The following is a 13,182-nucleotide window of genomic DNA, read 5'->3' on the forward strand; positions in this document are numbered from 1 at the left end:
TAGCCAGGCTCACCAAGAAGCAAAGAGAGAGGTCCCAAATAAACCAAATCAGAAATGATAGAGGCGAAATAACAACAGACCCCACAGAAATACAAATGATTGTTAAACAATACTACGAGCAACTCTACTCCAACAAACTGGACAACCTGGAGGAAATGGACAAATTCCTAGAAAAATACAACATTCCAAAACTCAATCAGGAAGAATCTAAAAACCTCAATAGGCCAATAACTATGGAAGAAATTGAAGCAGTCATCAGAAAGCTTCCAGCAAACAAAAGCCCAGGGCCAGACGGCTTCACAGGGGAGTTCTACCAAACATTCAAGGAAGAACTAAAACCTACCCTCCTCAGACTACTACAAAAAATTCAAGAGGAAGGAACGCTTCCAAGCTCATTCTATGAAGCCAGCATCACCCTAATACCAAAACCAGGTAAAGACATCACAATGAAAGAGAATTACAGGCCAATATCCCTCATGAACATAGATGCCAAAATCCTCAACAAAATCTTAGCAAATCGGATCCAGCAGTACATCAGAAGGATCATACACCATGACCAAGTAGGATTCATCCCAGAGATGCAAGGATGGTACAACATCCGTAAATCAATAAATGTGATACATCACATAAACAAATTGAAAGAAAAAAACCACATGGTCATATCAATTGATGCAGAAAAAGCATTCGACAAAATCCAACACCCATTTTTGATAAAAACTCTCAGAAAGGTGGGAATAGAAGGATCATACCTCAACATAATAAAAGCCATATATGACAGGCCCACTGCCAACATCATACTCAATGGACAAAAACTAACACCATTTCCCCTAAGAACAGGAACAAGACAGGGATGCCCACTCTCACCACTCCTGTTCAACATAGTACTGGAAGTATTAGCCATTGCAATTAGGCAAGAAGAAGGAATAAAAGGCATCCAAATTGGAAAAGAGGAAGTAAAACTGTCCTTATTTGCAGATGACATGATATTATACATACAAAACCCTAGAGACTCCATCAAAAAGCTACTAGACTTAATACATGAATTTGGCAATGTAGCAGGATACAAAATTAACCCCAAGAAATCTGAGGCATTTCTATACACCAACAGTGAACTTTCAGAAAGGGAGATCAGAAAAACAATCCCATTTACCATCGCACCAAAAAAATTAAGATACCTAGGAATAAACTTAACTAAAGAGGTTAAAGACCTCTACTCAGAAAACTACAGGACGTTGAAAAAAGAGATAGAGGAAGACATAAACAGATGGAAGAACATACCATGTTCTTGGATTGGTAGAATCAACATCATTAAAATGTCCATACTACCCAAAGCAATCTATACATTCAACGCACTTCCCATTAAAATACCAATGGCCTTCTTCAAAGATCTAGAACGAACTCTCCAAAAATTCATCTGGAATAAAAAAAGACCCCGAATAGCTGCAACGATCCTGAGAAAGAACAAAGTAGGTGGGATCTCAATGCCAGATATCAAGCTGTATTACAAAGCCACTGTTCTCAAAACTGCCTGGTACTGGCACAAGAACAGACATATAGATCAGTGGAATAGAATAGAGAGTCCAGAAATTAGCCCGAACCAATATGCTCAATTAATTTTTGACAAAGGAGGCATGAACATACAATGGAGCCAAGATAGTCTCTTCAATAAATGGTGTTGGGAAAATTGGACAGACATATGCAAGAAAATGAAACTAGACCACCAACTTACACCATACACAAGAATAAACTCAAAATGGATAAAGGACTTAAATGTACGACAGGAAACCATAAAAATTCTAGAAGAATACAAAGGCAACAAAATCTCAGACATATGCCAAAACAATTTCTTCACTGATACAGCTCCTAGGGCAGTTGAAACTAAAGAGAAACTGAACAAATGGGACTACATCAAAATAAAAAGCTTCTGCACAGCAAAAGAAACCATCAACAAAACAACAAGAAAACCCACCTCGTGGGAAAACATATTTGCCAACGTCATATCGGATAAGGGCTTAATCTCCAAAATTTATAGGGAACTCATACAACTTAACAAAAAGAAGATAAACAATCCAATCAAAAAATGGGCAAAGGATCTAAATAGACACCTTTCAAAAGAGGACATTCAGAAAGCCAAGAGACATATGAAAACATGCTCAAAGTCACTAATCATCCGAGAGATGCAAATCAAAACAACAATGAGGTACCATCTCACACCTGTCAGAATGGCCATCATCAACAAATCAACAAACGACAAGTGCTGGAGAGGATGTGGAGAAAAAGGAACACTTGTGCACTGCTGGTGGGAATGCAGACTGGTGCAGCCACTATGGAAGGCAGTATGGAGGTTCCTCAAAAAATTGGAAATGGAACTCCCATTTGACCCTGTGATCCCACTACTAGGAATATATCCCAAGAAACCAGAAACACCTATCAGAAAGGATATATGCACCCAGATGTTCATAGCAGCACAATTCACCATAGCTAAGATCTGGAAACAGCCTAAGTGCCCATCAGTAGATGAATGGATTAGAAAACTGTGGTACATCTACACGATGGAATACTATGCTGCTGTTAAAAAGAAGGAACTCCTACCATTTGCAACATCATGGATGGAACTGGAGAGCATTATGCTAAGTGAAACAAGCCAGTCAATGAAGGAAAAATACCACATGATCTCACTCATTCATGGATAATAAAGACCATTACAAACTTTTGAACAATAATAGATACAGAGGCAGAGCTGCCTCAAACTGATTGTCAAACTGCAGTGGGAAGGCCAGAGAGAGTTGGGGGGCAGGAGGGAGGGGAGTAAGAGATCAACCGAAGGACTTGTATGCATGCATATAAGCATAACTAATGGACATAAGACACTGGGGGGTAAGGGAGGGTAGTGGTTTGTCAAGGGCGGGGGGGGGAAAAAGGATACTTATGTAATACCCTTTGTAATACTTTAAGAGGAAAATAAAAAAAAAAAAAAAAAAAAAAAAAAAAAAAAAAAACAATTGAATCTAAAAATCAAAATAAACAAGAAATCTAATGAACAGAATAAATTAATGAATAAAATAGAATCAGAGGCATGGAAATGGAATAGACTGATGATTCTCAGAGGGAAGAGGGGTGGGGGGCAGGAAGAGATTAAACAAAGATCTTATATGCATATATGCATTACCTATGGACACTGACAATAGGATGGCCAAGGCCTGGGGCAGGGCCGGGAACTGGGTAGAGGGGGGCGAGGGGGAAAAAAGAGGAACATCTGTAATACTGTACTCTCAACAATAAAGATTTTTTAAAAAGCCAATATGTAAAAGTCCAATTTAACAATTAAAAAATGTTTGTGAAAGGAATACCCTGACAATTGGCTCAATCTAATCATGCTGCTATTATTATGAAGCTCTCCCAAACTGCACCCCCCCCCTCCCCAAAAGAAAAAGAAAAGAGCATAGAAAGTGATCATGCCAGGAAGTATTGGACAGGAACTTTTTCGGTTTGGGAGCCAGGAAATGTCAAGGGCACAAATGTAGTTCTCCATCCCTAGCCATGGGACTGAAAACTGAGCCTCTTTATTAAAATGTACACTCCAGAGCAGACCTGACAAGTGGCAGACTGCTACAGAGACTGAAAAAGCTACAGTTGATTCTGGGTTTTACAGTAACAACCAATATATCTAGTTGATGGTAGGGAAGGAAAGTGCTTGAATTTTACCCTTAGTCTCTGGGTTTTTCTTGTTTTCAAACTGACTGGTCTGGACAATGGAAGACCAATAGCCAACAATAAGTCCACTGTAAGCTGGAAATGACTTCTGAATACAAGTAAATGTTTCTTTCATTCTCGAATTAAACTTTTTACTGTAGTAAAATTCAAGCTTTTGTAATATTGTAACTATAGGTATAACTATTGGGGGTTGATTACTTAGGCAGCCTATTTAAAGCACCTTAAAAACAGATATCAGATGCTTGTTTTGCATTTATATTTTTGGATCATACTAAAGATACTATTGTTAATGATTCTTGCTCAAAAATCCTGTTTTTATGTACTGAAAACCGTTTCTCTTATTTTGTAGCATGGAAGGATAATCACAAGTTAACACGAATATACCCTTGTTGTAGCTTCTGGATCTACATTGTCAGGCACACCAGCCAGTCCCAAAGAAGTTATTTCATAGTTCTGTTCCCAAGGGAACAAACACAGTGGGCCCCATATCAACAGTGGCTTTTGTTGGCTTATTTAAAATAAATTTTTTCTGACTTTAAAGTGGCGTGTGGTTGGTAAGGATTTCTCTTCTTTAATTTGGATGTGGTTTCTGCCTCCAAAACTCTGAAAACAAACTTGTTGGTAAAAGGACAACCTGCAGGCACTCTCACATACACGGCTACTTCAGCTCAAGCTTAAAAGAGGCTTCACTGAAAACAAACTAGAACTGAAAAACATGTTCAAGTACAAATGTTCTTTCCTGAAGCTATTTTCAGTTCATTTGTCTTTTATATCTAATAGTTCAAAAAATATCTTCCCATCTATTTAAAGCCAATTACCAGCTCACCATTATGTGCCTCCCACAGCCCCTTCATCTCTGCCAGGGACCTCAGGGTCACCAGCCAGGGTGTGCACATTCCCCAGGCAGTGACATCTGGGAGGAGAATGGGTAGAAGCAGAAACAGCTTGGCCCGCTTGGCCCTGGGAGACAGACACCTTTCACAGGGGCCACTCAAACAGCCAGAAGCTCAACCCTAAGTGCATTCACACCGTGGCATCTCTGCTGCTCCACTGGGATGGAAAAACTGGCCAGTGAGTACTCCGAGCACATGCCCCGCAGATACCAAGTTTAGTTAATTGTAGGATGTGCTGAGATGTGTATATGCTAATCTCAGATTGCTGAGTTGTACAGCAAATCTGAAGTGGAAATCCCAGGATTCCAAAATGTTCCCTTTGCCTTTCTAGTGGTGGTGGGGGTGGGGGTGGGGGTGCGGAGAGAACTTTGGTTTGCTCCACGCCGCAGGAAGCCACTGCTCTCCCTGCTGACCCTCCAAATTCAGGACTCGACGTGGCTGCTTTCCCAGGACCCCCCACCCCCATTAGAATAAACACAATTTACAAGTTCTTCGCAAAAGGTTCTCCTGGGATTTCTGATTTACTCCATCCAGGCTTGTGGTTTATTTTTATACTCAGAGGGGTCTCCTATCCAAAAGAATAGCCACAGTTCTAGCACTGACAGGTAGAAACTTTACTGACCTTTCATAAATCAGTTCAACACTCTGGTCTCTAGGGATTTGCCAAAAGATAATGGGCTGCAATTATGAAACCATCACCAGGAGTTGCCAAGCAGAACCCTGGAGAGATTTCTGAAGTCTGCAGACATTTTCCAAGACAAAAGAGGAAATCATTTCATGAAGCAGCAATGTTGCCTAAATCCAAGCAAGAAGAGATGTAATGCTGGCTTAAATTAAAGTGCTAAGAAATAGGTGTGGTGAACTAGGAGGTGTGGTGCAGTCTTCTCCCATTCCTCCAAAGATTCCAAATTCACTCAATGATGGATAGACCGCTGAATACCTTACTTAAAGATCACAGCTCTGCACAGTTCCGGGGACTGGTAGTAACAGACCTGTTCTTCCTCTCCTCTACCCTGAAACATGTGCTTTTCATACTACAACTGAAGATGCCGCTTTGGGCAGGGCACTTGGGAGCCACCTTTCCCAGGAGGAAGAGGATGGCTGGAGCAGGGAGGTCACAGGAGGCAAGCTAGGCTCAGCCAGGGAAGCTCTTCCAGTGGTTCTAAACCTTCCTAATGCAGCGACCTTTTAATACAGTTCCTCACGTTGTGGTGACCTCCAACCATAAAATTATTTTCGTTGCTACTTCATAACTGTAATTTTGCTACTGTTCTGAATCGTAATGTAAATATCTGATATGCAGGATGTATTTTCATTATTCGTAACCCACAGGTTGAGAACCGCTGGTAGCCTCTCTAGTTCCATGGGGAGAGGCACTGCTGCACAAAACCTGGGGGAGGGCTTTGAGGACCCAAATGTGGCTCCTGCTTTGAAGGCACAATGCAGCAACTGTAATAGAAGTGTCAAGAGTCTTACAGGCTTTCAAGAAAACTCAGATGTATTTGCATCGCCCAGGTGGCAGCCTGAAATTGGCACCCAGTTTTCTGGCCCAGACTGTTTCTCTTCCCCTCACTCTACCGGTCTCATGTGGGCATCCCTGCAGGTCTCAGTGGCACGGAGTGCGCGATCAGCTGCAGCAGCTCCAGAGCACAGCATCTCCAGGATGGAGCTGCCTCAAAACAAATTTTTCTGGGGGGTGCAGGGTGCACAGGCCGGGCTGACCAGATCCCTTCAAGGTCCCAGCCCTAGGGTCTGTCAGAGGCTTTCCTCCACCGTGGTCGCCTGCCTGCTGGGGGTCCCACGCCCCTCCAGGTACACCAGCGTTGGGAAAAGCAGCTGCTACGGAACAGCAGCTGCTGCCAATGATGAGAATCACCCTCCAGACACTTCCCCTTGAGCCTCTTTATTATGCCGGCACAGATGAGTAGCCCTGCGTCCACCTGAGGCGGGAAGCAACCGGTCAGAGCGCACACACTCGTGGATCCTCTCTCTCCCTCTACTCGTCCCAAAATGGCCCTTCTAACCCACTTTTCCCACGGCCGCTAGCCCTGGAACACGACCTTGAGGCTGGAGTGGGGACAGCAGGACCCCTTTGGGGCCGGCACTTTGCTTTGCCAACCTCAGCCCCTCGCGCAGGCCACCAGGGTGGACTCGCGTGCACAGAAGTAGCGAGCGAACCCTCTTCGGGGAGACGGCCACACTGCCCGGGGCTCCCAGTGCACGGACACTCCTCCCAGCCCCACGCACACCCTTCATGGGATAGCCCCCAATGCTCCTCACCTCGCGCAGCAGGCGCTCCAGGTGCGGCTCCGCCCAGGTAGACAGGGCGCCCGGGGGCCCGGTGCGCCGCAGCAGCTCCCGCTCCTCCTCGAGCGCTGCCACCCGGCCCTGCAGCGCCGACGCCTGGACGCCCAGCAGCAGACAGGCGGCCGCTGAGCCCACGGAGAGCAGCAGGCACAGCGCGCTCACCGCCCAGGCTCCCACCGCCATCCCCGGGCGACCCCCGCCGCCGCCAGCCGGGCCGCCCTTCCGCGTGCTGCTGCCGCCGTCGCGCTCGCCCGGGCTCATGGCGCGATCTTGGCGGGTGCTGTCCGAGGGGGCGGTGCAGAACTGGGGTTGAAGACTGAGCGCGCCGGGAGCAGGCAGAGAACCCGAGGCACGAGGTCCGCCGGGCGCAGGGCTTGGCCTCCAGGCAGCAGCGGATCGCGACGCACGCCCCCTTCCCCTCCGCCGGCAACTCCACAACAGCCACTTTGGGCAGTTTCCTCTATGCAGATAGACTCTGCCAGAAAAGGAGCCGGGACCCACCCAGGGGAGGAGCGGCCCGGCCAGCCCTGCGCGGCTAGGGGGCGGGAGCGGGAAGGAAGCTGGCTCCTCCGAGCCCCCCGCGCGTGCCTGGCGGACCCTGCGTGCAGCGCGCACCTCAGCCCTCAGCTGTCCCGGGCGCCGGGCTGCACCCACTCCCGCGCGGGCACCTCTGCGACCCCCCAGTATGAGTTCCCACTGCGATCCCAAGATGTCTGAGATGCGCCCAGAGACTCAGAGCGCCTTCTGCAGCTCACCCCTGGCTGGAGCATTATTCATGCCTGGCGAATATTCCCCTAAACTTGTGTATTAACCTTTCTGACAATTTTTTAAAAGCTCAAAACTTCAAACTCTGTGGAAAACTTAGCGAGTCCGTCTTAGATGGCGCCTTAGCGCCGCTTGGTGGCCGAAAGTGATCGCAGCGCGCTCACAGACACAGGGTGGAGATTGCGCCAAGCAGAAAGAATCTTAATCTTAGAATCTTCAATTCTCTACATTTATTATGTGCCAGGCATGTGGTGCTGGAAACAAACATTGTAAGACGTTGTCCCTGACAAGGCCTTTCAAAATGACTTGTAAGCTCTCCTAGAGAGGGCTTCCATTTGAGAAAATTGAAACTAAAAATGGAAAAGATGGAGAAAAAGAACTCCAACTTTTATTGAGCTGATGGTTTATCTGTAGTAGAAACACAACTTGGCCAAAGCAACAATCAGTATGGACATTTAATCTATACTGTGATTTTGCTGCAAATTTACATCACAAGTTATGTTAGGAAAGCCTGAATGATAAGTGGCCCTAACAGTGTTTTCAAGAAAGAGACTAAAGGCTGGAAGTCAGGTGGGATTCTCTGCTCCCTCAGATTCCTACCAGCCATATTTATGTCATAAAATGGGTCCCAAGCAACTCTTCCACAAACTCCTCTAATACTCAAATAAAAATAATAAACTGCTAGCTTAGATCTTTGTGATTTGGGTAACTCCACAACTGATTTTGAGAAAAAGACCGGTTATATCTGTCTTCCCTCTCACTCTCTGGGTATTTTTAGATTATTTCTGTGGATAGATTACTTACCTTTTAAAATTGTTAGGTGAATTGGGGTTATGTTTAGGTGGTTATAGATAGGTTTTGGCGCCATGCCATAATCTAATGTAGACCCAATAAATAGTCTGAAATATAATTGCTAAGCAAACTAGATTGTCTACTCTGAAGAGGCCAACACCATATTACATGCTAGCACTTTATTCTTACTTCCAAATGCACAGGTAAATTACCCAATACTACTTAATGTTACTGCACTATGTTCACTACATTCCAGAAGCTTCTGCATATCAAGCCAAGCTCATTATCTGGAATATCCTGCTCTCAGATATTTGACAAAGCTCTTCCTTATCCTTAGTTCAAAGTCCCCAGGTCTTCAAATCCTACTGCCTCCAAAAGACCATCCTGGACTGCTCAATCAAATGTGGCTACACCTGATTCCTCTTCAGGGTTATTCAGTGGCTCAGGGCATTTATCACTATTTGAAGCTACCCTTTTATTAACTGTATCCCCTTTGTCTTGTTCATCATTGTTTTCTCAAAGAACAGAACAGGATCTGGCACTCTGTAGGTGCTCAATAAATATTTGTCAAGTGAATTAAGAAAAGGTGAAAATGTTTACAAGGCATTTTAAGAGGCAAGGAAGAAAAACCTGTCTTATGTCTGCTAGGGTCCTGGAAAGAACAGACAGCTGAAGACAGTCTAAACATAGAGACTCTTTACAAAGTGGGGCAGACTAAGGGAAGCCAACAGGGGATGCTGATGAAGCACCCTGAGGTATCCACAGTGGGAGGCCACTACCGCGCCTAGCTGAAGGGCCGAGGGGAGTGAAGTGTTGTGGGAACTTTGTGATCTGCTAAACAGGAGCTGTGGCCTTTGGTCAAGGGATACGATTACTTCAAAACCATGGTTTGGGAAGTTGGGAGCTGGGATATAAATACTCCTCTCCTGCTTTCTGATCTGGTGGCCTTGCACTGACCAAACCCACGGGATAAGCAAGCCCAGATTATGCAGTGCAGAGGTCAGCCCCCCAATGGCAGAGGAGAGCCCTGGGGATGAAGAACAGATCTGGAGAGGGGAGAAGAAACTCCACATTACCTAATGTGTATGTAGCACCTGCCAAGGTCAATCTACTGTCTCTGAATGGCTAACCTGTCAGCAAGAGGCACTCATCTTCAGGGTGACCAGCAAACCACTTGGTGGGAAATTAACGACTCTGGACTTTCTCCATCCAGGAAAGTCCAGCAGTTTGCCAACACCTCACAAGGATGGGTAGCTATTTCAGGTGTGGGCTTGTCTTTCCTGTCTGCAGAGTTTCAGCTGGCACCACTATCCTTAGACAGCCTGATCCACAGGTATTAAGTCCCATACAATAGCACTCAACTAAGGGACTCACTATACAGCAAAGTAGCTGTGGGAGTGAGTCCATGACCATGAGATTCACTGGTTGTATTACATCCTGCAGCAGCCAGCCTCAGTATACTGAACTGTCTTTTGAAAGCACAAGTGAAGTGCCAACTCAGGGCATTAAGAGGCAAGATTCTAAAAATGCCATCTTTGCCTGGCCAGCGAGGCTCATCAACCAGGTTACAGTTCCCGGTCAGGGCACATGCCCGGGATTCGGGTTTAATCCCACTGGGCAGTGTGCAGGAGGCAGCCGATCAATGATTCTCTCACCATTGATGTTTCTCTCTCTCCCTTCCTCTCTGAAATCAGTTAAAAATACACACACACACACACACACACACACACACACACAAAAGGATGGAAAAAGATGTACTATGCTAATATTAAAATAAGACATAAGACAATATCTATTTGTGCTCATTTCACATGGTTCCTATGGGACTAAAACCCAAAGTACAGAAATATATTTTGCAGACTGTAGAACTTTATATAAATCAATATAGGAAATAAACTGTGAAAACAATAGCTACTATATACCAGCACTTTATGTAAATTATTTCATTTAATCCTCACCACCACCCTTGGGAAGTTAGGTATTAGTATTCCAACTCATAGATGAGACTAGAGCAGGGGTGGGCAAACTTTTTGACTCGAGGGCCACAATGGGTTCTTAAACTGGACCGGAGGGCCGGAACAAAAGCATGGATGGAGTGTTTGTGTGAACTAATATAAATTCAAAGTAAACATCATTACATAAAAGGGTACGGTCTTTTTTTTTTTTTAGTTTTATTCATTTTAAACGGGCCGGATCCGGCCCTCGGGCCGTAGTTTGCCCACAGCTGGACTAGAGAATATGTATCTTGTCTACCTATAGAGGTAGTATCAAGGTTTGATTGCAATCTGACTCTGTAGGCAAGCATCTTCACACCAACATTACTCTGTGATGAGGACAAAATAATTTAAATGTTTGTAATTTGAAAAATGTAAAGTAAAAAGAAGTATTATTTAATATTAAATTCTATCAATGACACTTTAAGTATCATTTAGGACTGTTCTTGTCATTCATTCTCAAAACTGTACTTGCCATGTGCCAGCAGCTTTTAAAGTTAAAACACTGAACTTGCATTTTTTATTTATAATGGAAAACACTTTAAGTCACTGGGAATTCCCGCATATCTACAATTAATATTCAATTCAATTCATTGCATGGAACTGCTGGTCACAGTAGCTGAAAGAACTAGGCTTATGAGATATCTTCCTCAAAGGATATTTAGGGTGATTTCAAGTCTTCATAATTACTTCTGTTAATTATGTAGATTTTGCCCCAGAATTGTAACATTTAAAACCAAACTAAAATCAGGAAAGGAGCAAATATAAGAAAATGTTATCTGAATAGCAGATATCCTTGATTGGTAAAAAACCAAATTTCTTTTAAAATTCTATCCCTCACTTCGTTTCAGTAAAATGTCACAAAAACTACAATGACTGGGGCTAAAAATACAATTGATAGTATAGTAATTCCCTGTGCCACAAAGAATAATTAACATCTGAGTTAAAGCACTTTATATAAAACAAAATACCTATTTTTTTGGGGGGGGCGGGGGGCACTGTTCTCCAAAGGCACTGCACTGCCAGGTCAACACACCATATCTCCCTGCTGTAAAAACCCACTTAATATGTTGTCCTTGGATAGAGGATATATGTTAAACTGACAAGATATGTACACTTGATCTTAGTCAACAGATATGTACACTTGATCTTAGTCACAAGGCCGAGAAGCAATGTACCTTTTATTAGTGGGACTACTGAACACCAGGTAATCTGCTTGACCTTTTAATCACCCTATTAACACAGATATTATTAAACAATTCCAAGTAAGGAAGTAACATGCTTTTCCCTAAACATAGGGAACTGGGATAAAGTTGGAACCATGCCAGTAAGCCTGAGCTCTAAATTCACTGAATTGATACATCAAGGATTAGTGATAGGTAAGAGACATAAAATAAAAAAATGGCTGGATGCTCATTTCAACTAGAGGTTTTTTAAAAATCCAGGTTTTCTTTTTTTTTTTTAAAAAAAGACAATCTTTCACAGGTGTGTATAACCTCAGCCAGGTTGTCAATCTGAGGTTCAGATTGAATACTGTGGTTATCAGCTTCTATGATAAAGCCCTCCATGAATTTTTCACCCAAGGCTCTTCCATTCATTGACTGGTGTCTGGATCCATTTTTGAATTGTAACATAGTATATTTCTAACATCCCTTTTTTATTAGAAGGAATTCTACAAAAAAACTTCCTCTCCTTTCCTATCAGTTCACAGAATAAATGGGAATAGAGGAATGGATACCACTGTGATGGAATATTGAATATGGGAAATTCTCTGAAGATAAATGACCCACCTGGCTAGCATGGCTCAGTGGCTGAATGTTGACCTATGTACCAGGAGGTCACGGTTTGATTCCTGATCAGGACAGATGCCCAGGCTGTGTGCTCCATCCTCAGTAGGGGATGTGCAGGAGACAGCTGATCAATGATTCTCATCACTGATGTTTCTCTCTTCCCCCCTTCCTCTCTGAAATCAATTTATATATATATATGTAGGGACCTGAGCTCAAAGAAGAAGGGTAGGAGAGCTGGCAGCAGACACTGATAATGATCCCAGGGGTACCACACTAACCACTAATCATTTCTTCCATCCTACATAATTTATTGGTGTTTCACTTTAATTCCTAAAATTCCAGGAATTAGGCTAAGAATTAGCAAATCCCATTTGTGAAGAATCTAAGTACTTTTCAGAAGGGAAAAGGGGTTAGCAATGATAAACTTAGTGAGAAATAATCTGGAGGCCTGGCCAGGTGCGTCAGTTGGTTGAGGCGTCATTCCATATACCAAAAAGGTCATGTGGTTCAGTTTCCGGTGAAGGCACACACCTAAGTTGCAGGTTCAATCCTGGGTTGGGGTGTGTACAAGGAGGCAAGTGATTGATGTTTCGTTCTCTCTCAAACCAATAAACATATCCTTGGGTGAGTTATATATATATATAAAGGATATTTTTCTTTCTTCCTATATGCCAAGATCAGCTACTCTGAGAAAATGAGTTTCTGATGGAGACTGTGAACATTAATTTTGGAACTGGAAGCACTTGAGCAAGCTTATATAGTACAAGAAGCTTAGCTAGTACAAGGGCACTGGTAGAATGACAATAAAGGGGAAAACAAAGGATGGCAGGCATCTATTGATCCCTGTATCAACACTGCTACATTCAGGAAAAATCTTTTCTTTACATCTAATGTTCCTTTAAAAAAACCTTATCACATATAATAATA

General features: G+C 43.6%; 1 protein-coding gene across 1 annotated transcript in view; it reads right to left on the minus strand.

Annotated features, from left to right (window-relative positions):
* Nucleotides 1-7,362, minus strand: part of COL23A1 (collagen type XXIII alpha 1 chain) — a 267,654-nt gene extending 260,292 nt beyond the window's left edge. The window contains exon 1 of the mRNA XM_070415140.1: nt 6,888-7,362. Within this exon, the coding sequence (XP_070271241.1) occupies nt 6,888-7,175 (288 nt within the window). The 5' untranslated portion in view covers nt 7,176-7,362. The remainder of the gene's footprint in view (nt 1-6,887) is intronic.
* Between the last annotated feature and the right edge of the window lie 5,820 nt (nt 7,363-13,182).

This window comes from Myotis yumanensis, unplaced genomic scaffold, assembly GCF_028538775.1.
Source record: "Myotis yumanensis isolate MYYU_CA2020_CCGP unplaced genomic scaffold, mMyoYum1.0.hap1 SCAF_5, whole genome shotgun sequence".
NCBI lineage: Eukaryota > Metazoa > Chordata > Mammalia > Chiroptera > Vespertilionidae > Myotis > Myotis yumanensis.